This window comes from Stegostoma tigrinum, chromosome 47 (assembly GCF_030684315.1).
Source record: "Stegostoma tigrinum isolate sSteTig4 chromosome 47, sSteTig4.hap1, whole genome shotgun sequence".
In the NCBI taxonomy this organism is placed as follows: Eukaryota; Metazoa; Chordata; class Chondrichthyes; order Orectolobiformes; family Stegostomatidae; genus Stegostoma; species Stegostoma tigrinum.
Genome location: NC_081400.1, coordinates 1,225,645 through 1,251,149, shown reverse-complemented (window position 1 = coordinate 1,251,149; position 25,505 = coordinate 1,225,645). Strand labels below are relative to the sequence as shown.

General features: G+C 57.4%; 1 protein-coding gene across 4 annotated transcripts; it reads left to right on the top strand.

The window, feature by feature from the left end:
* Nucleotides 1-368: 368 nt before the first annotated feature.
* Nucleotides 369-24,423, top strand: LOC125449743 (cyclic AMP-responsive element-binding protein 3-like protein 4). 4 transcript variants are annotated; one of them, XM_059643058.1, is made up of 11 exons: nucleotides 823-1,099; nucleotides 1,997-2,169; nucleotides 7,058-7,160; nucleotides 8,466-8,730; nucleotides 9,050-9,180; nucleotides 17,745-17,834; nucleotides 19,634-19,740; nucleotides 21,266-21,334; nucleotides 21,806-21,890; nucleotides 22,777-22,873; nucleotides 23,681-24,423. In XM_059643058.1, the coding sequence occupies exons 3-11, from the start codon at nucleotides 7,155-7,157 to the stop codon at nucleotides 24,070-24,072; spliced, it is 1,242 nt and encodes a 413-aa protein (XP_059499041.1). In that variant the 5' UTR covers nucleotides 823-1,099; nucleotides 1,997-2,169; nucleotides 7,058-7,154; the 3' UTR covers nucleotides 24,073-24,423. The 4 variants fall into 4 exon arrangements, with proteins under 4 accessions (XP_059499040.1, XP_059499038.1, XP_059499041.1 ...); XM_059643057.1 differs by lacking the exons at nucleotides 823-1,099; nucleotides 7,058-7,160 and adding an exon at nucleotides 369-560; XM_059643055.1 differs by lacking the exon at nucleotides 7,058-7,160 and having other exon boundaries at nucleotides 821-1,099.
* The last annotated feature ends 1,082 nt before the right edge of the window (nucleotides 24,424-25,505 follow it).

Below are 25,505 nucleotides of genomic sequence, written 5' to 3'. Positions count from 1 at the left end.
CAGGATAAACCAATTGGGACGAGGGGCGGGTTCGGAATCCGGGAACATGGCGAGTTGGGGAGCGATTGTGGGGATCACCCAATTAGCGAGCCGCGGAGGTGTGGTGCATCGCGACCGTCGACCAATAGTAGAATGGGGGCTGGCGCCCGATCATTGACGTGGGAACAGTCCAATTGGACAGCTTGCACGGTGGGGCGGGCACAGAGATCAGCCAATACTCATCTGAGGTAATAAAATGTGAGGCTGGATGAACACAACAGGCCAAGCAGCATCTCAGGAGCACAAAAGCTGACGTTTCGGGCCTAGACCCTTCATCAGAGGATTGACATGCGAATAATCCAATAGAAGACGGGCGGATAGGGGGTGGGGTCACCGAAAGAACCCAGAGACGTGAATGGGGCGTGATGACTTGATTGGCGTGGCCGTGGACCAACCGAACTGCCTTATTATGAGGACGGGGCTGTATTAAGATTCCAAATAAAAACCGAAAAAACGACGGCGGGTGTAAATCAGGAAAAAACAGAACTTTCTAGAAAAACTCAGCAGTTATGGGAGCATCAGTAAGTAGAAACCGGAGAATGTGTTTCAGGTCGGGTAGCCCTTAGAACTGACTAAAGGGTTAAATAGCCAAATGATTGGCGTGAGCACCGACTAATCAGAGAGCTTTTCTGAAGGGTCTAGGCCCGAAACGTCAGCCTTCCTGCTCCTCTGATGCTGCTTGGCCTGCTGTGTTCGTCCGCCTCTACACCCCGACATCTCAGACGACGGAGTGGGGCTGCGTGCGTTTGGGCCGTGGTGGGGTGGTACCTGTCGACGCGAATACCCAATCTGCCGAAGGGGGCGGTGGGGACTTAGATGAGTGTCAGACAGATGAACCAATCATATATAGAGGTAGGAGCGGAAGCAGCCGCAGGGATGGGCTCGTCAGCGAATGTGGGCGGGGAATCAGACGATTAGCATGCGGATGAGCCAATCAATGAGAGAGTGAGGTGGGATTTGGTGGCTTGGATTCCCCAATCGGCGCAAGTCGAGGGGCTGATGTTCGCGGGCATGCGCAGTGATGGCGTCCCGCCGAGGCGGAGTCACGATGGAGCTGGTGGTGAGTTGTCAGCCTCCCCATGGCGGGAGGGAGGAGCACGGCGCCTTGGTAGTGCATGGGGCGGGTGTACCTGAGTACTCTGACCCGGCGACCCGGCCCCTGCAGGCTGCAGTGGGCAGGGCATTCCCTGATAGCAGGAGGGAGCGGGGCGCGCATCCAGGATGTTGACATCCTGAACGGTTCGGGGCCCAGCACCATCTACAGCCGGCTCCCCAGGTAAGCGCAGGGCGGGCCCCTGTGTCCCTCCTGACCACCCCCCGACCCCCGGAGAGTGGGGGTGCCAGTCCCTGCCTGACCCTCCCCCCCCCCCCCCCCCCCTCCATCGCTGGAGAGTGGGGGTGCCAGTCCATGCCTAACCCTTCCCGCCCCCAGAGAGTGGGGGCCCCTGTCCCTGGCTGGACACCTCCCCCCCCCCCCCCACCCCCCTTCGGAGAGGAGGGGGGAAGCTGTCACTCTTTCGGGAAGTTCACTTTGCTTGGAAGTTCTTGATAGCGACAGACCAGAGGATGCTATAATTTCAGTTTTAAACAGTTGTGGATGTTTTGATTCCAGGTTTTTTAAAAGTAGTGTAGACTTTACTTTCAGCATAAATGAGTAGGGAGAGTTATATTCTATATCTAGTTGGGAACAGTATAGTTTGTGACTTTCTATTTAAAGGAGTGCAAGGTTCACTCTGTATCTAACCCCTAACCCCATCCTGTCCCTGTGCTGGGAGTGTTCGATGGGAGTACAGTGTAGAGGAATCAGAGGAATCTTTACTCTATCTAACCCTGTGCTGTCACTGTCCTGGGAGTGTTTAATGGGGACAACAGTCTAGAGTGGGCTTTATTCAATATCTAACCCAGTGCTGGGAGTGCTTGTTGGGAGCCTGCAGTTTTGATTGTTGATTGGTTCTAGGTTTGAGAAGAATGAATGCTGCCAATGAGGAGCCTCTGGGTGTTTACTATCGCGAGTACACGGTATTCCTGGAGAGTGGGTATTCTGCTTCAAACAGCTCGTATCCCGGTCAGGATGATGATGGCACTGCTTTGGAAAAGCTCTTGGAGGAATGGGCAGTTCCCACAACCAATGTGAGTGGCTTGGGGGTCTGCAACCACACGCACCCGCACTTGACATCCTGAAAACACTGGTGTACAAACCATAAACTCCCACGGGGTAGAGGCAGACCCCAAATCCCCAGTTTAAGCTCTACGTTCTGGAATTCTCCCCTAACCCCCTCAACTTCACTCCCCGCAACCCCCATCCCCTGCCTTTACACTAAGTGATTCATGAGGGAAATGGAGTGTTGTAGTTTATTACAAGGGGAATGGAATCAAAAGGAAGGAAAGTTATTGTTGTAATTGTACAGGACTGGTCTCCTAATCATGCAGGCAGAGTAATCACTGGTTACTGGGGGTAGATGGAAATGTGGAATTCAAAACACACAGATCGGCCATGATGTTTCCAATAGTGGAGCAGGCTGGAGGGGCCGAATGGCCTGTTGCTCCTTGTAACTTGTGTTATTTAAAGAAGTTTATTGTTGTAGTTAAAGCATTTCAGAGCTGGTTCCCTGGACTGATCTTGGCATTGAGGAGGTTATCTTCACAGAAGAGATGGGGCAGGCTGGTCTGTGTCCAATGGCCTTTCAAAGAATGAGGGATGATCTGAAAGTACTAGGTACAGAATGAGCTGCCAGAGGAATAGTTGGGGACTGGTACCTTTACAACATTTTAAAGGCATCTGCATGAGTATATGAAGAGGAGTGGTTTTGAGGGATACGGGCCAATTGCTGGCAAATGGAGTCAGTGATCATGGGAACTGCAGATGCTGGAGAATCCAAGATAATGAAATGTGAGGCTGGATGAACACAGCAGGCCAAGCAGCATCTCAGGAGCACAAAAGCTGATGTTTCGGGCCGAGACCCTTCATCAGAGAGCTCTGAAGAAGGGTCTAGGCCTGAAACGTCAGCTTTTGTGCTCCTGAGATGCTGCTTGGCCTGCTGTGTTCATCCAGCCTCACATTTTATTATGCTGGCAAATGGAACTAGCTTTATCTAAAATATCTGGTCAGCATGGATGAGATGGACCGAAGGGTCTGTTTTGGAGCTGTATGTCTCTGACTGTGTGTGCGATTGGTGTGTGAATGCAGGAAGATTGTTTGCCCCTGTAGGACTGACCAAGATGAGAGGAAGCGGGTTAAAAATAAGAGGCAGCTTGAGTTCGGATGGGTGGCAGATTCCCTGGAGTTAGCAGATCTCCTGCCTCCAGCAGTGTTCTTTTTCTCTGTCTGAGGGGTGTGTGGTGTGTGTCCCCAGAAAGTGTGGGAGGTGCGGGGAAGGGGGTGAGTGAGTTTTTTAAGGCAGAGGTTGATCAATTGGAGGTTAGCAGGGAGATGTGGAAACACATCCACATCACTGGTGATCCCATTCTCTGGTGGAGCAGGCTGGAGAGGACAAATGGTCAACTCTTGCTGCTAAATCGTTTGCTGATTCTGAGCTGCTCCTGATCTTCCAGCCTAGACCATAAGTAATTTCTACCCGAAACACTGTGTCCTGCTGTTTGATTATCACATAGCAGGAGGTTTTACTGCAGCAACAGTGCTGTATCAATGGCAGCTGTTGTTATAGAATCATACAGCATGGAAACAGACCCCTCCAACCAACTCATCCACAATGACCATCATCCCAAAATAAACAAGCCCCAACTACCTGCATTTGGCCCATATCCCTCAACCTTTTCTATTCGTGAACTTATCCAAATGTGTTTTAAATATTGTCACTGTACCTGCATCCATGACTTCTGGCAGTTCATTTCACACACAAACCACTCTGTAAAACCAAAAACATTGCCTCTCGTACCCTTTTTAAATCTGTCTCCGCTCACCTTAAAAATACACCCCCCCCCTGCCAGTTTTGAACTCTTCCACCTAAGGGAAAAGACCCCTGTCGTTCATTTCATCTCTGTCCCTTGTGACTTTATAAGGTCACTTCTCAAGCTCCAGTGAAATATCTCCCAGCCTTTCCATTTTCATTATTTTTATATTTGAATTTTATTTTTTACATGTCAAACCCTCAGCTCTGGCAACATCCTTGTAAACGTGGCTGACTTGCAGCTGCCCTCTGAAATGGCCTGGGAAGGCATTTGGTTGTAGCAATTGCTGCAAAGTCTCAAAGAAATGAAACTGGACGGATCATTTGGCCTCAACATGGGCAGCAGAAAAGACAACATCAGAAACAGCCCTGTTGCCCCTGCGATGTCCTCCTCACCAACATCCAGGGGCTAGTGCCAGAATTGGGAGCACTGTCTCATAGACTAGTCAAGCAGCAGCCTGACAGTCATACTCATGGAATCCTACCTTACAGACAATGTCCCAGACACCACCATCACCATCCCTGAATGTGTCCTGTCCCACCAGCTGAGGTGGCAGCACAGTGGGTTACAGTTGGGAGGGTGTTGCTCTGGGAGTCTTCATTATTGACTCCGGACTCCATGAAGTCTCTTGGCTTCAGGTTAAACACGGGCAAGGAAACCTCCTACTGGTTACCACACACTGTAATCCTTTAGCTGCTGAATTAGTACTCCTCCATGTCGTACAACATTTGGAGGATGTGCTGAGCATGACAAGTGCACAAAATGTACTCTGGGTGGGGGGATTTCAATGTCCACCACTAAGAGAGGGTTGGCAGCAGTAATACTGATCGAACTGGTCGGGTCCTACAGGATATAGCTGCTGAACTGGGTCTGCAATATGACGAGGGAACAGCGTACTTGACCTCGTTCTTAACAATCTGGCAACTGCAAATGCATCTGTCCATGACAGTATCAGTAACAGCAAACACCACACAGTCCTTTGGGAGACCAGGTCCTGCCTTCACATTGAAAAATAACCCCTATCGTGTTGTGTTCCACAATCACTGTGCTAAATGAGGCAGATTTCAAACACATCTAGCGATTCGAGGTTGGGCATACACGAGGCACTGTGGGCCCGCTACACCTGCAGAATTGTACTCCAGCACAATCAGTAATCTCAAAGCCTGGCATGTCCTTCACTCAACCGTTAAGCCAGTGGATCAACCCTGGCTCAATGAAGAGTGCGGGGTGGGGTAATGCCTCAAGATAAGGTGTCCACCTGGCGAAGCTGCCAAACAACATAAGCAGGAAGTGATAGACAGAGCTAAGCGATTCCACAACCAATGGATCAGATCTAAGCTCTACAGTTCTGCCACATCCAGTCATGAATGTTGGTGGACAATTAAACTCCTCACTGGAGGAGGAGGGCATATATACATACACACACACACACACACACCCACACACACACCCCTACCCCCCCTCCATCCTCCATGATGGAAGGGCCCAGCACACATCAGTGCAAAAGATAATGCTGAAGCATTTGCAGCAATCTTCAGCTGGAATTGCCGAGTGGATGATCCATCTCGGCTTCCTCCAGCTTTACAGATACCAGTCTTTAGCCAATTCAATTCACTCCTCATGATATCAAGAAACAGTTGGAGACACTGGATACTGCAAAGGCTACGGGCCGTGACAACATTCCGGCAATAGTACTGAAGGCTGGTGCTCCAGAACTTGCCACTCCCCTAACCAAGCTGTTCCAGTACAGTTACAACACAGTACCTACCTGACATTTTGGAAAATGGCCCAAGTATGTCCTGTACATTAAAAAGCAAGACAAGTCCAACCCTGCCAGTCTCCTTTCGATCATCAGTAAAGTGTGGAAGGTGTCAGTAACAGTGCTATCAAGCAGCTCCTGCTCAGTGCCATCCAGTTTGGGTTCCACCAGGGCCACTCAGCTCCTGATCTCATTACAGCCTTGGTTCAAACACAAGCAAATGACATGAATTCCAGAGGTGAGGTGAGAGTGACAGCCCTTGATATCAAGCCCGCGTTCGACCAAGTCTGGCATCAAGGAGTCGTAGCAAAACTGGAATCAGTGGGTATTGGGAAGAACTTTGGTCAGAGTCATATCTGACATGTACGAAGATGGTTGTGGTGGTTGGAGGTCAATCATCTCCGCTTCAGGACATCTCTGTAGAAGTTCCTCAGGCTAGTGTCCTGGGTCCAACTTCTTTGACCTTCCCTCCGTCAGAAGTGGGGATCTTTGCCAGTAATTGCACAATGTTCAGCACCATTCTTGACTGCCCAGATACTGAAGCAGTCCGTATCCAGATGCAACAAGATCTGGACAATATCCAGGCTCAGGCTGACAAATGGCAACATTCATGCCATACAAATACCAGACTGTGACCATTGCCAATAAGAGATAATCTCACCACCAGCCTTTGACAGGCAATGGCATTACCATTGCTGAATCCCCCGCTATCAACATCCTGGGGATCATCATTGATCAGGACTCACCACATTAAAAACAGTGGCTGGTCAGAGGATAGGAATCCTGGGCAAGTAACTCACCACTGGACTCCCAAAGCGTGCCCACCATCTACAAGGCACAAGTCAGGAGTGTGATGTAATACTCTCCACTTGCCTGGATGGGTGCAGCTCCAACAACACTCAAGAAGCTTGACACCATCCAGGACAAAGCAGCCCACTTGATTGGCACTGCATCCACAAGCATTCACTCTCTCTCCACCACCAACATTCAATAGCAGCAGTGTGTACTATCTACAAGATGCACTGCAGAAATTCACCAAAGATCCTCAGGCAGCACCTTCCAAACCCATGACCACTTCAATCTAGAAGGACAAGGGCAGCAGACAGGTGGGAACACCAGCACCTCCAAGTCACTCACCATCCTGACTTGGAAATGTATTGCTGCTCCTTCACTGTCACTGGGTCAAAATCCTGGTATTCCCTCCCTAATGGCATTGTGGGTCAACCCACAGCAGGTGGGCTGCAGCGATTCAAGAAGGCAGCTCACCCCCACCTTCTCAAGGGCAACTGGGGATGGGCAATAAATGCTGGCCCAGCCCTCTCTAGTTTAATGGTATCCTTCCCATAACAGGGTGACCAGAACTGGACAGTAATCCAGAAGAGACCTCACCAACAATCTGTACAACCTCAACATGACAGCCCAGTTTCGACACTCAGTGGTCTGAGTAATGAAGGTGAGCGTGCGAAACGCCACTTAACCATCCTATCTACCTGACACGCAAATTTCAAGGTATTATATACCTACACGCCTAGGTCTTTCCGTGCAACAACATTACCCAGGGCACTAACATTAATTGTATGTCACCTTCCCTGTTTGTTCTACCAAAATGTAACACCTGACATTTATCCAAACTAAACTCTGTCTCTCCTCAGCCCATTGGCCCAACTGATTAAGATCCCTTTGTAATCTTAGATAAACTTTCTCACTATTGATTGTACAACACTTTTTGATGTCACCTGCAACCATGCCTCCACAATCCTGGACTGAAACCAATCTCTCTGTCTTGAACTTGCACCTGCACGCTCTCTCGCTCTCGCTCTCTTTCCCCCCACTTCCCCTCCCCTTTCTTTTTCTCTCTCTTTTTCCCCTTCGCACTTGCCCATGTCTCCTGTGCTCATTCAACCACCCTTGCATTCACTCGCCCCCTGTCTCCCACACTCACTCCTGGACTGAAACCAATCTTCCACTCACTCCCCCTCCATCTCATTCACTTGCACTGTCTCTCCTGCGTGATTACTTGCCACCCCCTTGTGCTTGCTCACCCCTCTGACTCACGCTTGCACACCCCACTTCACACTCACTCACCCCCCTGCTGGCTCTCGCGCTTGCTCGCTCTTTCTGCTCTCTCTCTGTTGCGCTTGCTCGCCCCCCCCCCCCCTCACGCTTGCTCGCCCCCCCCCTCACGCTTGCTCGCCCCCCCCCCCTCACGCTTGCTCGCCCCCCCCCTCACGCTTGCTCGCCCCCCCCCCCTCACGCTTGCTCGCCCCCCCCCCACGCTTGCTCGCCACCCCCCCCCCCACGCTTGCTCGCCACCCCCCCCCACGCTTGCTCGCCCCCCCCCCTCACGCTTGCTCGCCCCCCCCCTCACGCTTGCTCGCCCCCCCCCTCACGCTTGCTCGCCCCCCCCCCTCACGCTTGCTCGCCCCCCCCCTCACGCTTGCTCGCCACCCCCCCCCCCCACGCTTGCTCGCCACCCCCCCCCCCACGCTTGCTCGCCACCCCCCCCCCTCACGCTTGCTCGCCCCCCCCCCCCTCACGCTTGCTCGCCCCCCCCCCTCACGCTTGCTCGCCCCCCCCCCTCACGCTTGCTCGCCCCCCCCCCCCTCCTCCCCCCCCCCCTCCTCCCCCCCCCCTCCCCCCCCTCCCCCTCCCCCCCCCCCCCCTCACGCTTGCTCGCCACCCCCTGTGCTCGCTCTCTCACTCGCTTGCCTTCTGTCCGTGCTCACTCGCAACCCCGCCTGCATTTCTCTCTCGGCAGAGTTTGAACGAGAGTGAATCGGACGAGGTGTTCCAGACGATGATTAACCCCAATGAGGTTCTGAGCTCAGTGAACACAATCAAAGGAGCATCGGAGACTGACAGTGGGATTTCAGATGACCACCGTCCGGAGAGCCCCCGGCTGAGTGAATCGGGGCCTGACGCTGGGGCAGGGCCCAGTGCACTCTGTCAGCTTGTGTATGGAGTCAGCAACATCAAATCCCAGAGAGCAGCCAACAACACTGACCTCGTCTCCATTGAGCTCGGTCAGTGACCCTGGGGCAGGGCCAAGGAGCCTGGGTCGGTGGGGGGGGGGGTGGTGGTGCAAGGGGGCGGGATGGTGGGTGGAGGCAGGATGCGGTGGGTGGGGGGATGTGCCGCGGTGTCAGGGATCCTGGATGTGGAAGGGTCGGTGTGTGGGGGTTTGTGTGTGGATGTGTTACTGGGTGCATTATCTGACTCTGACTAGCTCCTTGCAGTATTGGCTCCGACACCACCTCACAGGAAGATTCCTCCCCCTGGGTGAAGTACGGATGAGAATCACTAAGGCAGGGGCTGCAGTGACTGTGCTGTTTTGTCTTACAGGGGGCTGGAATACAGCAACGATCGTACCAGAGGCCTGTATTGTGGATAGTGCCCCTGGTCTGACCAGCTCAGTGAAGAGGACACTCAGTGTGACAGACAGCGACAGCGAAATAAGTGACTGCTTCATAGGGGTAGGTACGAGAAGGTGCATAAAAGCAGAGAGAACCCAAAACACACAGTGCCAGCACAACCATCAGACAGCCAGCCCAACAGTCAGCAACACACCCAGGAGTTAACACCACCCACTGCTCAGTACAGCAGAGGGTGAGGAACCCCGTACCCCAGTGAGGATCAGCCCCTTTGGGAGGGAGACCCCGTACCCCAGTGAGGGTCAGCCCCTTTGGGAGGGAGACCCCGTACCCCAGTGAGGGTCAGCGCCTTTGGGAGGGTGACCCCGTACCCCAGTGAGGATCAGCGCCTTCGGGAGGGTGACCCCGTACCCCAGTCAGGCTCAGCACCTTCGGGAGGGTGACCTCGTACCCCAGTCAGGGTCAACCCCTTCGGGAGGGGACCCCGTACCCCAGTCAGGGTCAACTCCTTCGGGAGGGGGACCCCGTACTCCAGTGAGGGTCAGCACCTTCGGGAGGGAGACCCCGTACCCCAGTGAGGGTCAGCGCCTTCGAGAGTGAGACCCCGTACCCCAGTGTGGGTCAGCACCTTCGGGAGGGAGACCCCGTACCCCAGTGAGGGTCAACTCCTTCGGGAGGGGGACCCCGTACCCCAGTGAGGGTCAGCGCCTTCGGGAGTGAGACCCTGTACCCCAGTGAGGGTCAGCGCCTTCGAGAGTGAGACCCCGTACCCCAGTGAGGGTCAGCCCCTTTGGGAGGGGGACCCCGTACCCCAGTGAGGGTCAGCGCCTTCGGGTGAGGAACCCTGTACCCTAGTGAGGGTCAGCACCTTCGGGTGAGGAACCCCGTACCCCAGTGAGGGTCAGCGCCTTCGGGTGAGGAACCCCGTACCCCAGTGAGGGTCAGCGCCTTCGGGAGGGTGACCCCGTACCCCAGTGAGGGTCAGCACCTTCGGGAGAGAGACCCCGTACCCCAGTGAGGGTCAACCCCTTCGGGAGGGTGACCCCGTACCCCAGTGAGGGTCAGCGCCTTCGGGTGAGGAACCCCGTACCCCAGTGAGGGTCAGCGCCTTCGGGAGGGGGACCCCGTACCCCAGTGAGGGTCAGCACCTTCGGGAGGGAGACCCCGTACCCCAGTGAGGGTCAGCGCCTTCGGGAGGGAGACCCCGTACCCCAGTGAGGGTCAGCGCCTTCGGGAGGGAGACCCCGTACCCCAGTGAGAGTCAGCGCCGTCGGGAGGGAGACCCCGTACCCCAGTGAGGGTCAGCGCCGTCGGGTGGGAGACCCCGTACCCCAGTGAGGGTCAGCACGTTCGGGAGGGGAGGGAGACCCTGTACCCCAGTGAGGGTCAGCCCCTTCGGGAGAGGGGCTCCGTACCCCACTGAGGGTCAGCCCCTTCCGGAGAGGGGCCCCGTACCCCAGAGAGGGTCAGCGCCTTCGGGAGAGGGGCCCCGTACCCCAGAGAGGGTCGGCACCTTCGGGAGAGGGGCCCCGTACCCCAGAGAGGGTCAGCGCCTTCGGGAGAGGGGCCCCGTACCCCAGAGAGGGTCAGCGCCTTCGGGAGAGGGGCCCCGTACCCCAGAGAGGGTCAGCGCCTTCGGGAGAGGGGCCCCGTACCCCAGTGAGGGTCAGCGCCTTCGGGAGAGGGGCCCCGTACCCCAGTGAGGGTCAGCGCCTTCGGGAGAGGGGCCCCGTACCCCAGTGAGGGTCAGCGCCTTCGGGAGAGGGGCCCCGTACCCCAGTGAGGGTCAGCCCCTTCGGGAGGGAGACCCCGTACCCCAGTGAGGGTCAGCCCCTTCGGGAGAGGGGCCCCGTACCCCAGTGAGGGTCAGCGCCTTCGGGTGGGAGACCCCGTACCCCAGTGAGGGTCATCGCCTTCGGGAGAGGGGCCCCGTACCCCAGTGAGCGTCAGCGCCTTTGGGAGGGAGACCCCGTACCCCAGTGAGGGTCATCGCCTTTGGGAGGGAGACCCCGTACCCCAGTGAGGGTCATCGCCTTTGGGAGGGAGACCCCGTACCCCACTGAGGGTCAGCACCTTTGGGAGGGGAGGGAGACCCTGTACCCCAGTGAGCGTAAGCACCTTCGGGAGAGGGGCCCCGTACCCCACTGAGGGTCAGCCCCTTCGGGAGACGGACCCCGTACCCCAGTGAGGGTCAGCCCCTTCGGGAGAGGGACCCCGTACCCCAGTGAGGGTCAGCCCCTTCGGGAGAGGGGCCCCGTACCCCACTGAGGGTCAGCCCCTTCGGGAGAGGGGCCCCGTACCCCAGTGAGCGTCAGCGCCTTTGGGAGGGAGACCCCGTACCCCAGTGAGGGTCATCGCCTTTGGGAGGGAGACCCCGTACCCCAGTGAGGGTCATCGCCTTTGGGAGGGAGGCCCCGTACGCAGGTGAGTGTCAGCGCCTTCGGGAGAGGGACCCCGTACCCCAGTGAGGGTCAGCGCTTTCGGGAGATGGGCCCCGTACCCCAGTGAGGGTCAGCCCCTTCGGGAGAGGGACCCCGTACCCCAGTGAGGGTCAGCGCCTTCGGGAAGGAGACCCCGTACCCAGTGAGGGTGAACCCCTTCGGGAGAGGGGCCCCGGACCTCAGTGAGGGTCAGCCCCTTCGGGAGAGGGGCCCCGTTCCCCAGTGAGGGTCAGCCCCTTCGGGAGAGGGGCCCCGTTCCCCAGTGAGTGTCAGCCCCTTCGGGAGAGGGGCCCCGTACCCCAGTGAGTGTCAGCCCCTTCGGGAGAGGGGCCCTGTTCCCCAGTGAGGGTCAGCGCCTTCGGGAGACGGGCCCCGTACCCCAGTGAGGGTCAGCGCCTTCAGGAGAGGGGCCCCATACCCCAGTGAGGGTCAGCGTCTTCGGGAGAGGTGCCCCGTACCCCAGTGAGGGTCAGCGCCTTCGGGAGGGAGACCCCGTACCCCACTGAGGGTCAGCGCCTTCGGGAGGGAGATCCCGTACCCCCGTGAGTGTCAGCACCTTCGGGTGGGAGACCCCGTACCCAGGTGAGGGTCAGCGCTTTCGGGAGAGGGGCCCCGTACCCCAGTGAGGGTCAGCGCTTTCGGGAGAGGGGCCCCGTACCCCAGTGTGGGTCAGCGCCTTCGGGAGGGAGACCCCGTACGCCAGTGAGGGTCAGCACCTTCGGGAGGGAGACCACGTACCCCACTGAGGGTCAGCACCTTTGGGAGGGGAGGGAGACCCTGTACCCCAGTGAGCGTAAGCACCTTCGGGAGAGGGGCCCCGTACCTCAGTGAGGGTCAGTCCCTTCGGGAGACGGGCCCCGTACCCCAGTGAGGGTCAGCCCCTTCGGGAGAGGGGCCCCGTTCCCCAGTGAGGGTCAGCCCCTTCGTGAGAGGGGCCCCGTACCCCAGTGAGGGTCAGCCCCTTCGGGAGAGGGGCCCCATTCCCCAGTGAGGGTCAGCCCCTTCGTGAGAGGGGCCCCGTACCCCAGTGAGGGTCAGCGCCTTTGGGAGAGGGGCCCCGTACCCCACTGAGGGTCAGCCCCTTCGGGAGACGGACCCCGTACCCCAGTGAGGGTCAGCCCCTTCGGGAGAGGTGCCCTGTACCCCAGTGAGGGTAAGCCCCTTCGGGAGAGGGGCCCCGTACCCCAGTGAGGGTCAGCCCCTTCGGGAGAGGGGCCCCGTACCCCAGTGAGGGTCAGCCCCTTCGGGAGAAGGGCCCCGTACCCCAGTGAGGGTCAGCCCCTTCGGGAGAGGGGCCCCGTACCCCAGTGAGCATCAGCGCCTTTGGGAGGGAGACCCCGTACCCCAGTGAGGGTCATCGCCTTTGGGAGGGAGACCCCGTACCCCAGTGAGGGTCATCGCCTTTGGGAGGGAGACCCCGTACCCCAGTGAGGGTCATCGCCTTTGGGAGGGAGGCTCCGTACGCAGGTGAGGGTCAGCGCCTTCGGGAGAGGGACCCCGTACCCCAGTGAGGGTCAGCGCTTTCGGGAGATGGGCCCCGTACCCCAGTGAGGGTCAGCCCCTTCGGGAAGGAGACCCCGTACCCAGTGAGGGTGAGCCCCTTTGGGAGAGGGGCCCCGTACCTCAGTGAGGGTCAGCCCCTTCGGGAGAGGGGCAGCGTATCCCAGTGAGGGTCAGCCCCTTCGGGAGAGGGGCCCCGTTCCCCAGTGAGGGTCAGCCCCTTCGGGAGAGGGGCCCCGTACCTCAGTGAGGGTCAGCCCCTTCGGGAGAGGGGCAGCGTATCCCAGTGAGGGTCAGCCCCTTCGGGAGAGGGGCCCCGTTCCCCAGTGAGGGTCAGCCCCTTCGGGAGAGGGGCCCCGTTCCCCAGTGAGGGTCAGCGCCTTCGGGAGAAGGGCCCCGTACCCCAGTGAGGGTCAGCCCCTTCGGGAGAGGGGCCCCGTACCCCAGTGAGGGTCATCGCCTTTGGGAGGGAGGCCACGTACGCAGTGAGGGTGAGCCCCTTCGGGAGAGGGGCCCCGTACCTCAGTGAGGGTCAGCCCCTTGGGGAGAGGGGCCCCGTACCCCTCTAAGGGTCAGCACCTTCGGGCGAAGGACATCGTACCCCAGTGAGGGTCTGCAACTTTGGGAGGGGAGGGAGACACTGTCCCCCAGTGAGGATCAGCCCCTTCGGGAGAGGGGCCCCGTACCCCAGTGAGGGTCAGGCCCTTCGGGAGAGGGGCCCCGTACCCCAGTGAGGGTCAGGCCCTTCGGCAGAGGGGCCCCGTTCCCCAGTGAGGGTCAGTTCCTTCGCGAGAGGGGCCCCGTACCCCAGTGTGGGTCAGCGCCTTCGGAGAGGGGCCCCGTACCCCAGTGTGGGTCAGCCCCTTCGGGAGAGGGGCCCCGTACCCCAGTGAGCGTCAGCGCCTTCGGGACGGAGACCCCGCCCAGTTAGGGTCAGCCCGTTCGGGAGACGGACCCCGTACCGCTGTGAGGGTCAGCGCCTTCGGCAGGGGAGGGAGACCCCGTATCCCAGTGAGGGTCAGCACCTTCGGGAGGGAGACCACGTACCCCACTGAGGGTCAGCACCTTCGGGAGGGGAGGGAGACCCTGTACCCCAGTGAGCGTAAGCACCTTCGGGAGAGGGGCCCCGTACCTCAGTGAGGGTCAGCCCCTTCGGGAGAGGGGCCCCGTACCCCAGTGAGGGTCAGCCCCTTCGGGAGAGGGGCCCCGTACCCCAGTGAGGGTCAGCCCCTTCGGGAGAGGGGCCCCGTACCCCAGTGAGGGTCGGCCCCGTACCCCAGTGAGGGTCAGCCCCTTCGGGAGAGGGGCCCCGTACCCCAGTGAGGGTCAGCGCCTTTGGGAGAGGGGCCCCGTACCCCACTGAGGGTCAGCCCCTTCGGGAGACGGACCCCGTACCCCAGTGAGGGTCAGCCCCTTCGGGAGAGGGGCCCCGTACCCCAGTGAGGGTCAGCCCCTTCGGGAGAGGGGCCCCGTACCCCAGTGAGGGTCAGCCCCTTCGGGAGAGGGGCCCCGTACCCCAGTGAGGGTCAGCCCCTTCGGGAGAGGGGCCCCGTACCCCAGTGAGGGTCAGCCCCTTCGGGAGAGGGGCCCTGTACCCCAGTGAGGGTCAGCACTTCGGGAGACGGACCCTGTACCCCAGTGAGGGTCAGCTCCTTAGGGAGGGAGACCCCTACCCAGGTGAGGGTCAGCGCCTTCGGGAGAGGGGCCCCGTACCCCAGTGAGGGTCAGCCCCTTCGGGAGAGGGGCCCCGTACCCCACTGAGGGTCAGCCCGTTCGGGAGACGGACCCTGTACCCCTGTGAGGGTCAGCGCCTTCCGGAGGGGAGGGAGACCCCGTACCCCAGTGAGGGTAGGCACCTTCGGGAGGGGAGGGAGACCCCGTACCCCAGTGAGGGTAGGCACCTTCGGGAGGGCGGGTTGACCCCGCACCCCAGTGAGGGTAGGCACCTTCGCGAGGGGAGGGAGACCCGGTACCCCAGTGAGGGTAGGCACCTTCGGGAGGGGAGGGAGGCCCCGTACCCCAGTGAGGGTCAGCACCTTCGGGAGACGGACCCCGTACCCCAGTGAATGTCAGCGCCTTCGGGAGACGGACCCCGTACCCCCGTGAGGGTCAGCCTCTTCGGGTGGGAGACCCCGTACCCAGGTGAGGGTCAGCGCCTTCGGGAGAGGCGCCCCGTACCCCAGTGAGGGTCAGCGCTTTCAGGAGAGGGGCCCCGTACCCCAGTTTGGGTCAGCACCTTTGGGAGGGAGACCCCGTACCCCAGTGAGTGTCAGCGCCTTCGGGAAGGAGACCCCGTACCCAGTGAGGGTGAGCCCCTTCGGGAGAGGGGCCCCGTACCCCAGTGAGGGTCATCGCCTTTGGGAGAGGGGCCCCGTACCCCAGTTTTGGTCAGCACCTTCGGGAGGGAGACCCCGTACCCCAGTGAGTGTCAGCGCCTTCGGGAAGGAGACCCCGTACCCAGTGAGGGTGAGCCCCTTCGGGAGAGGGGCCCCGTACCCCAGTGAGGGTCATCGCCTTTGGGAGGGAGGCCCCGTACGCAGTGAGGGTGAGCCCCTTCGGGAGAGGGGCCCCCTACCTCAGTGAGGGTCAGTCCCTTCGGGAGTGGGGCCCCGTACCCCAGTGAGGGTCAGCCCCTTCGGGAGAGGGGCCCCGTATCCCAGTGAGGGTCAGCCCCTTCGGGAGAGGGGCCCCGTACCCCAGTGAGGGTCAGCGCCTTCGGGAGAGGGGCCCCGTACCCCAGTGAGGGTCAGCGCCTTCGGGAGAGGGGCTCCGTACCCCAGTGAGGGTCAGCGCCTTCGGGAGAGGGGCCCCGTACCCCAGTGAGGGTCAGCGCCTTCGGGAGAGGGGCCCCGTACCCCAGTGTGGGTCAGCCCCTTCGGGAGAGGGGCCCCGTACCCCAGTGAGGGTCAGCCCCTTCGGGAGAGGGGCCCCGTACCCCAGTGAGGGTCAGCTCCTTCGGGAGGGAGACCCCTACCCCAGTGAGGGTCAGCGCCTTCGGGAGGGAGACCCCGTACCCCAGTGAGGGTCAGCGCCTTCGGGAGGGAGACCCCGTACCCCAGTGAGGGTCAGCGCCTTCGGGAGGGAGGCCCCGTACCCCACTGAGGGTCAGCACCTTCGGGAGGGGACGGAGGCTCCGTACCCCAGTGAGGGTCAGCACCTTCGGGAGAGGAGGGGAACCCCGTACCCCAGTGAGAGTCAGCATCTTCAGGAGGAGGACCCCATACCCTAGTGAGGGTCAGCACTTTCGGGTGGCGGGGGGGAGCTGGGGGTACTTTGTGACCCATCATTGATGGATTGAGTGTCTGTCATGTTCATGTGAGGGTAAAAACATGTTTTTTTCCTGATGTTTGTAAAAAGACATTTTCAAATGGTTCTTGTCTTTTCTTTTGTTTTTCTTTTATGTTCGTTTGTTAAAATTACATAATCAGAAATCACACAACACCAGGTTACAGTCTTTTTTTAAAATTTCTGATGAGGTGTCCCTCCCAACCCGAAACGTCAGCTTTCTGCTCCTCTGAGGCTGCCTGGCCCGCTGTGTTCCTCCAGCTCTACACTGTGTTATCTCAGACTCCAGCATCAGCAGTGCTTGCCATCTCAAGTTATAGTCCAACAGGTTTATTTGAAAACAACAGGTTTTGGAGTCTGAGATAACACAGCGTGGAGCTGGATGAACACAGCAGGTCGGGGAGCAGGAAAGCTGACGTTTCGGGTTGGGACCCTTCTTCTCCTTGCTCAGGTGTTAGTGAGAGGAGTAGTGTCAGACACAGAATTTATAAGCAAAAGATCAAAGGGTCACACCACTGATCCGGATGTAATACACAAAACTAAATGCTGTTGAATCTTTAATCACTCGGAAGTTTTAATTAATTAATATGTATATATAAGTCCCAAATTTCCTTTGAAATTACCGTTCTGAGAAAACCACAGGTTTTGTTAGTGTAAAGAGGTGACATTTTATGTCAGACAATGCATGTTAGGTGTGAGGCATTGTTTCAGATCTTTTTTTTGGTTTTGGAATCAGGCTGATTTTATTTCTAAAGTAGTTTATAAAATACCACATTGACTCTCTATAAACTTTGTGCTTTTTGAACAAAACAGAATGTATCCGCAAATACAAATTCACTCCATAGATTCTTGCGTGTGCACGCGAGAGAGAGGGAGAGTAATCATGTGCGTGTAGTGAGGTGGTGTCACCTGTAGGCCAACATGAACCCAAGATCCCGGTTGAGGCTGTCCTCATGGGGACCAGACTTGGCTAGCAGCCTCTGCTTGGGGATTCTACATTGTTGTGTATCCCAAAGTCAGTCTTGGAGGACATTTACCTGAAGATCCGAGCCCGAATGTGCTTGACCCGCTGAAGTGCTCCCCCACTGGGAGGCAACATCACTGTCTGGCGATTGTTGTGCTGTGTCCATTCATCTGTTGTCAAAGCTTCTGCATGGTCTCTCCAATATACCATGCCTTGGGGCATCCTTGCCTGCAACGTATGGGATAGACAACATTGGCCGAGTCACACGGTGTGATGTAGTATCCATGTCGATGATCTGGCGTGTCTGACAGGCTTGTGTGGTGTTGTGGTTGATGTTGTGAAAATGTTCAGTAACTGACCACCGCAGTAAACAAAGTGAGAAATTCAAAGTTACAGTCTGTCAAGCCAGGTTTCACTGTGGGATGGGACTTATCCAGGACCTGGGCTGCTCACCCAATCATCTTGTCATTTCCCAGCATTTCCCTGATCTGATGCTGACCGAGGAAGAGAAGCGACTGCTCAGTCAGGAGGGTATCGTGCTGCCCAGTAATCTACCCCTGACCAAGGTAACCTGCCATTCCTTCAGGCAGCATCAAGGCCGGGCAGGGACTGAGGGACACCAGCTATTGGGGTCCTTTAAATATTAGAGAGTGAGGTGGGGGGAGACGGAAAGGGGCAATGGGGATGTTCTAAGGAAGGAATTCCAGGCAGCTAATGGCAAAGCCATGATGGGGCAGTAGGTGTTTGGATTAGGAGGGGTGCAGAGATCTCTGAGGGTGTGAGGTGATTCAGACTGCTGGGAGGGGTAGTGAGAGATTGGATGGGTACCTGGAGTGGGAACAAGAGGGTTGGGACTATCTGAAGTGAGCAGTTTGTAAAAGCACCCTGTCTCCAGGGCACCTGTCTCCAAGACAGATGTACCAGATATACAAACGTACACAATAAGAGCTAAGAACGCTGCTTGGCCCTCAAACCTGTTCTGCTGCTCAGTAAGATCCACGGGCTGATCTGTTTGTGTTCCATGTTCCACTTTCCCACAAACGCCTGAGGAAATTCTCGATCCCTCCTGCTGAACAATCCATCTGTGCCTCAGAAATGTTCAGTGAGCCCAGCGAACAAGAATGGTTACAAAGCCGAGGGATTTCAATCCTGTGTACAGATAGGAGAAGCTGGGACTGTTTACCTCGGAACAGAGGGGGCAAGAGGAGATTTAATTGAGGGGTTCAGACTGAGTTGAGAGGAAGCCGCTGCTCCCATTGGGGAAACAGCGGAAGCTGGAGGATACTGGACTAGGATGTTTGGAAAAGAAAGAGAGCACGGTGAGGATGGGAACTACGTGAGTATGGGGGAAGGAGGTTCAATTGAGACCAGGCTGTGAAATGTACAGGGCCATGGGGAGAATTGCTTCTTCAGAGAGCTACCACAGACATGGCAGGCCGAACAAGGAAAGCATGGGTGCTGATCCGAAAAGCTCTTGGCAGCCGGTTTTGGTCAGTGAGCATGGGTTATGGGAACTGCTATTGGGGAGAAGGGGACAGCGTTGGTAAAGTCAACTCCAGAGTGGGGCGAGGTACGGGGAGCAACTGACATTGTCACCTCCCTCTCAACCTCGCATTTCCCCTCTCTCCGTCTCCCCCTGCCCTCCCCCTCTCCCTCCGTCTCCCCCTGCCCCACCACATCTCCACCTCCCTCTCCCTCTCCGTCTCCCTTCCCCTCCCTCCGTCTCCCCCTGCCCCCCCACATCTCCACCTCCCTCTCCGTCTCCCTCCCTCCTCTTTGTCTGCCCTCCCCTCCTTGAGTCTCCCCCTCCCTCCTCTCTGCCTCCCTCCCTCCCTCCTCTCCCTCTCCGTCTGCCTCCCTCTCCGTCTGCCTCCCTCTCCGTCTGCCTCCCTCTCCGTCTGCCTCCCTCTCCGTCTGCCTCCCTCTCCGTCTCCCTTCCCCTCCCTGTGTCTCCCCCTGCCACCCCCACATCTCTGCCACCCTACCTCCCCCACTCATCTCCCCCCCGTCTTCCTTAACGCCCCCCCGTCTTCCTTAACGCCCCCCCCGTCTTCCTTAACATCGTCCTCATCTCCCCCCCCACTTTGTCCACCTCATCTCCTCCCCCATCACCACCTCCCTCCCTCCTCCTCTCATCCCCCCCCACCCCACATCCCTCCACCTTGTCTCCCCCTCCACCCATTCGTGTCTCCTCCCCCCACCGCGTGTCCTGCCCACTACCCCCCTCACCCCACCACGTGTCCTGCCCATTCACCGCCCCCCTCCCCGTGCCTCTCCTCCCAGTCGACCGCCCCCCAACTCTTCTCCCTGCTCCCCCTCTGTCATCCTCCCCATGTGTCTCTAACTGATTGTTCCATTTCCTTAGGCCGAGGAGCGGGTTCTGAAGAAGGTCCGTAGAAAGATCCGGAACAAACAGTCAGCACAAGAGAGTCGGAGAAGGAAGAAGGAGTACATTGACGGCTTAGAGAGCAGGTTGGGGGGGGTCGGGGTCCGACCAGGGGTGGGGGAGGTTAGACATACAGGGGGGTCATGCTCGGTTTGGGGGATGTCAGGGACAAGGGGTGGGGTTTATACAGGGAGTGAGGGTGGTGGGGGTTTCAGACGGGGATCAGGGGCTGTTTAGATGAGGAGCAGGGGGGTTAGTCAGTGGGTGGCGAGCTGGAGGTTAGTTGCGGGGGGCAACATGGGGTTTAGACAGGGAGTGAGGGGGGTGGGCTGCGGTTAGCCGGGGCGGGGGGGGGGGGCGCTGAGCGGCAGTTAGTAGGGTGGGTGGGGCTGGGTGGAGGTTAGTCCGGGGATGGGGGGCAGGATGGAGGCTAGTCCGGGGGTGGAGGGGGGGAACAAGGTGGAGTTTAGTCCTGGGGGGTAGGGGGGGGATACAGGGTGGAGGTTAGTTGGGGAGGGGCGGGGTGGGGGGGTGAACAAGGTGGAGTTTAGTCCTGGGGGTGGGGGGCGGGGAAACAGGGTGGAGGTTAGTCGGGGTGGGGGGTGAGGCGGGGGTGGAGACAGGGAGCGAGGGGGGGGGGGTACGGGGATCAAGGCCGGGGTTCGGGGGGTTGGGTGGGGTTAGACGGGGAGCGAGGCGGGGGGTTTAGACGGGGAATGAGGCCGGTGTTTGGGTGTTTGAGGGGGTTCAGACGGGGAGCGAGGCCGGGGTTCGGTGGGGTTCAGCCGGGGAGCGAGGCCGGGGTTCGGTGGGGTTCAGCCGGGGAGCGAGGCCGGGGTTTGGTGGGGTTCAGCCGGGGAGCGAGGCCGGGGTTCGGTGGGGTTCAGCCGGGGAGCGAGGCCGGGGTTCGGTGGGGTTCAGCCGGGGAGCGAGGCCGGGGTTCGGTGGGGTTCAGACCGGGAGCGAGGCCGGGGTTCGGTGGGGTTCAGCTGGGGAGCGAGGCCGGGGTTCGGTGGGGTTCAGCCGGGGAGCGAGGCCGGGGTTCGGTGGGGTTCAGACCGGGAGCGAGGCCGGGGTTCGGTGGGGTTCAGATCGGGAGCGAGGCCGGGGTTCGGTGGGGTTCAGACCGGGAGCGAGGCCGGGGTTCGGTGGGGTTCAGATCGGGAGCGAGGCCGGGGTTCGGTGGGGTTCAGACCGGGAGCGAGGCCGGGGTTCGGTGGGGTTCAGCCGGGGAGCGAGGCCGGGGTTCGGTGGGGTTCAGACCGGGAGCGAGGCCGGGGTTCGGTGGGGTTCAGACCGGGAGCGAGGCCGGGGTTCGGTGGGGTTCAGACCGGGGAGCGAGGCCGGGGTTCGGTGGGGTTCAGACCGGGAGCGAGGCCGGGGTTCGGTGGGGTTCAGACCGGGAGCGAGGCCGGGGTTCGGTGGGGTTCAGACCGGGAGCGAGGCCGGGGTTCGGTGGGGTTCAGACCGGGAGCGAGGCCGGGGTTCGGTGGGGTTCAGACCGGGAGAGTGGGTGTATGAGGTTATTAACAGCCTGTGTGTGAATAAGGGACTGAGTGTGTTTCGATGGTCCCTCTTCACTGTACTTTCTGGCTGTTTCTTCCCTCCCAGGGTGGCTGCCTGTACAGCTCAGAACCATGAGCTTCAGAAACAAGTCCTGAAGCTCGAACATCACAACATGTGAGTGGTTGTCCAATTTTACATCATTAATAACCCCCTTGGCATTGAAACTCTCCCCCCCCCCCCCCCCCCCAACCAACCTCCATCTCCGACAGTGCGGCGCTCCCTCAGGGCTAAACCCCCCTCCCTCCGACAGCGCGGTGCTCCTTCCAGCGCTGGAACCCCCCCTCCCTGTGACAGTGCGGTGCTCCCTCCAGCACTGGAACCCCCCCTCCCTCCGACAGTGCGGTGCTCCTTCCAGCGCTGGAACCCCCCCTCCCTGTGACAGTGCGGTGCTCCTTCCAGCGCTGGAACCCCCCCTCCCTCCGACAGAGCGGTGCTCCCTCCAGCGCTGGAACCCCCCCTCCCTCCGACAGCGCGGTGCTCCCTCAGCCCTGAAAGGACCCACCTCCCTCTCACAATGCGGCATTCCCTTAGCACTGAGCCTCGAGTTAATCTCTGCTGTTTTCCTCCCTCTCCCACTCCCTCCAGCTCTCTGTTGACTCAGCTACGCAGATTACAGTCTGTGATCAAAGAAACATCAAACAAAGCAGCACAGACCAGTACCTGCGTCCTGGTGAGTATCAGCTGCACAGCATGATCCCACATGAGGGCCTCAGTTGTCCACTGTTGAGCTGGAACTCCCTTCCTGCCCCCTCAAACTGTGGGTGACTGAGGGGGTCCAGTTGTCCTGGACACTGACTCCTCATATAGTCAAAAAGCCGGCTGGCACTCTGTCACCTACTGTCCTTTGAGGTCAGTTTCAGATCAGACTGCCCCTCGGGGCACAGGGCTCCACGCTGCGTCTCCTCTCCTCTGAGACACTGAGTCCAATTGTTTCACAAACAGCCTGCATTTGTGTAGTACCTTCGATGGAACAAACAATCCGAAGGTGCCTCTTGGCAGGGTGAGCAAGCAGTATCTCACAGCGAGGAACAGAGCTCTGTCAGCGCAGAGATAGTAGGAACTGCCGATGCTGGAGTCGGAGATTTCAGTGTGGAGCTGGGGGAGCACAGCAGGCCAGGCAGCATCAGAGGAGCAGGAAAGTTGACGTTTCAGGTCAGGACCTTCTTCGGAAAATGTGCCAGCTGATCAGACACATGGTCATAGTGGTTGGTTTTACATTATGTTCATAGTGACACAGAGAGAGAAGCAGGTGATTTATTGCAGAAATTTCCGAGGCATAAAGCCTCAGTCAGCTCAAGGCCTGAGCACCGTTGGCAGAGCAGTAGCACTGAGGAATGCTGGGGGGGGATGACGGAGACACAGGGAGTAGCAGGGGGAGAACCCAGATACGGAGTGAAGTTGAGTTGTACAGGAGCCTGAGCTCTCTACAGTTAGATAATACTGCTTCACAATCTGACACTGCAGTGTCTCTCCAGTGCGATGACTGTTTCTGAATCTGATCATTAAGTTCAATCAGGCAGCAGCATCACTCCCTGTGTTTCCTTTCACTGTCTCAGATTCTCACCTTCTCCCTGGTCCTGCTGGTGTTTCCCAGTTACAACCTGATCCAATCGGAGACTCCAGTCAACAAACACGGGTATAAACCCACTGGAGGTAAGAAGTCATCTTAAGAGACTGGAAAACATCCTTTAGCCTATTGACTCTGCACCAGTCAAAAACAGGCACCTACCTTTTCCAGCACTTGGCCTAAAGCCTTTGTGTGCTCTGGCATTGAGTGTACATCTAAATACATCAATATTAAGAGGGTATTTGTCTCTGCCACCCTTACAGAGAGTTCCAGATTCCCACCACCATCTGAGTGAAAACAAGTTTCCTTACATCTCCTCTGAACTTCCTGCCACCCCGGTCATTGATCTCTTCACCCAGGAGAGAATTTCTTCCTGTCTACCATCATCATTTTATACATTGCAATCGTGTCCTCTCCTCAATCTCCTCTGCTGTAAAGTTAAACAGTCTCTCTTCATAATCAAAGCTCTCCAGCCCAGGCAACAGTCTCAGAAATCTCTTCTCCATCGCAACCACATCCCTCCTAGAATGTGGATTCCAGAACTTGCACACACTATTCTAGCTGTGTCCTAAATAATCATGTACCGTCTCTGTTATGTACTATATTATTGTCAGTGACTGTGTGCAGGACACTTTGTACAGACAAACCTACAGCGCTCCCTCAGTGTTGCCCCACCCCCACGACAGCACAGCACTGTTCTCCACCCCCTCCCAAACTGCACTCCCAGGCTGTGTGTGTGATCATGCATCTAAACTCTCTTGGTTGTTGATCACCCAGTTCTGTATCCACTGAGGAGGTGAAAGAGAGGGAAAGTGTTGATTTTACAGAATTAAGGTTTCATTTCTCTTCCACTGTGATGTTACTTATGTTTTCCCCCAATATGTTCCTGTCAGTCATTTCCAGGACAATCCTCACTGAGCTGGAATCCTCCCAGATATCGGAAATTCCTGACAACTCTCTCCCTGATGCCTCAGGATCCGTAAACCTGCAGGAAGGAGCTGTCCCGTTTCCCAACAACCTCACGACTGACTCACAGGAGCCAGGGAACCCCTTGGGTCCAGTAGGGCAGATGCCCAAGAGAGTCAGCCACCTCGAAGCTTCACAGCTGCAGAAATCTGACGGCAACTCTTTGTTTGGGAGGCGGGAGGACACATCTGACTCGGGTGCAGCAATCCCAAGCTCGGAGCTACTCCAGCAAGAACCACGGACAGACATGCCCCCAGCCTCCAGCTGGGAGTCAGGGAATGCCCTTTTGGTTAAACCCGGGCACGCCGATGAGATGTGAAATGGGGCATCGAGCACTTGCTCTTGACTGAGAACTTCTTGCCTTGCCCTTGTGGGCACTGAGTGACTGGGACGGTGCAGCTCTGACCATTGGTCACACCCTCTGCTGACTGTTGGACCCATCATCTCCAGCAGGTTCCGTCACAATGGGACAGAGCAGCATCACGTTTGGGGCTCTGATTGGGCACGGTGCACCTCTTCTGTGGGTCTGGTGTTTTTCATCAAATTTTGTAAATAGTTATTTGGAAATTCTCCTCAGCCCTGTCTGTGCATGTCTCTCTCCCTCTGTAATCTAATCTCTACCCGAACATTCGTAAATGCTGTTTGGACAAAATAAATATTTTTATTGATATTTGCATACACACAGACCCTCCAGTTGCTGAAGGAGGTTTCTGATTTTTGTTTTGGTAGCTAATAAGCTTTGTAATGTTTTACACATATTTATTTATAGATTTTGAAAGCTGCTTCTGAACGTGGCCACTTCCACTATCCATCCCTGTGGGACAAATCCCATCCTCAGGAATGTTCCAATCATGATCGAAAGGGAACCTGCTGGAGTCTTTACTGTCCAAGAAAAGATAAACTTGTCCGAGAATATCTTGAGCCAAATCGCAGGAGCTGAGCTACCAGATTATGATAGTGTTGAATGGTGTAGCAGGTTTGAGGGACTGAATGGCCTACTCCTGCTCCAGTTTCTTATCATCTTAGGGCAGATAGACTGACCCCTGCAAGAATCAGTGGGATTTACAGACTCTAGTCGAGTTAATAGCATCAGATTGAGAACCTGCTGGAGTTGATGCTTCTCCGGTCGGATTCTGTGGGAATCAGTTGGATTCAATTGAACCTGTGCTGAGTTTCTCCAATTTCCCATCAAAGCATCCTCAGGTCTGGAGAGTCTTGCTGGATTTGAAACATTAACTCTATTTCTTTCACGTCGGTTCGTTCAGATCCTCAAGCTTCTTGGCTTTTATTTTACATGTTTAATTTGGGAGATGTGAGAAGGTGGTAAGCTGCCATCTTGAACCACTGCAGTCCTTGTGCTGTAGGTTGACCCACAATGCCCTTAGGGAGGGACTTTCAGGATCTTAACCCAATGTCACTGAAGGAATAACAATTATGTTCATAAGTCAGGATGGTGAGAGGCTTGGAGGGGAACTTACAGGGGATGGTGTTCCCAGGTACCTGCTGTTGCCTTTGCAGATGAAAGAAGGTACATGGTCTGTTACCCTTCATTGTGAGAGGTTTCGAATACAGGAGCAGGGATGGGTTGTTGCAGCTGGACAGGACGTTGGTGAAGTTAGTATATTGTGTGCAGTTTTGGTCTCCTTTTCTCAGGAAGGATGCTCTTGCTCTTGAGGGAGTGCAGCGAAGGTTTACCAGGCTGATTTTGGGAATGGTGGGTCTGAGTATGAGAGATTGACTTGGTTGGGATTG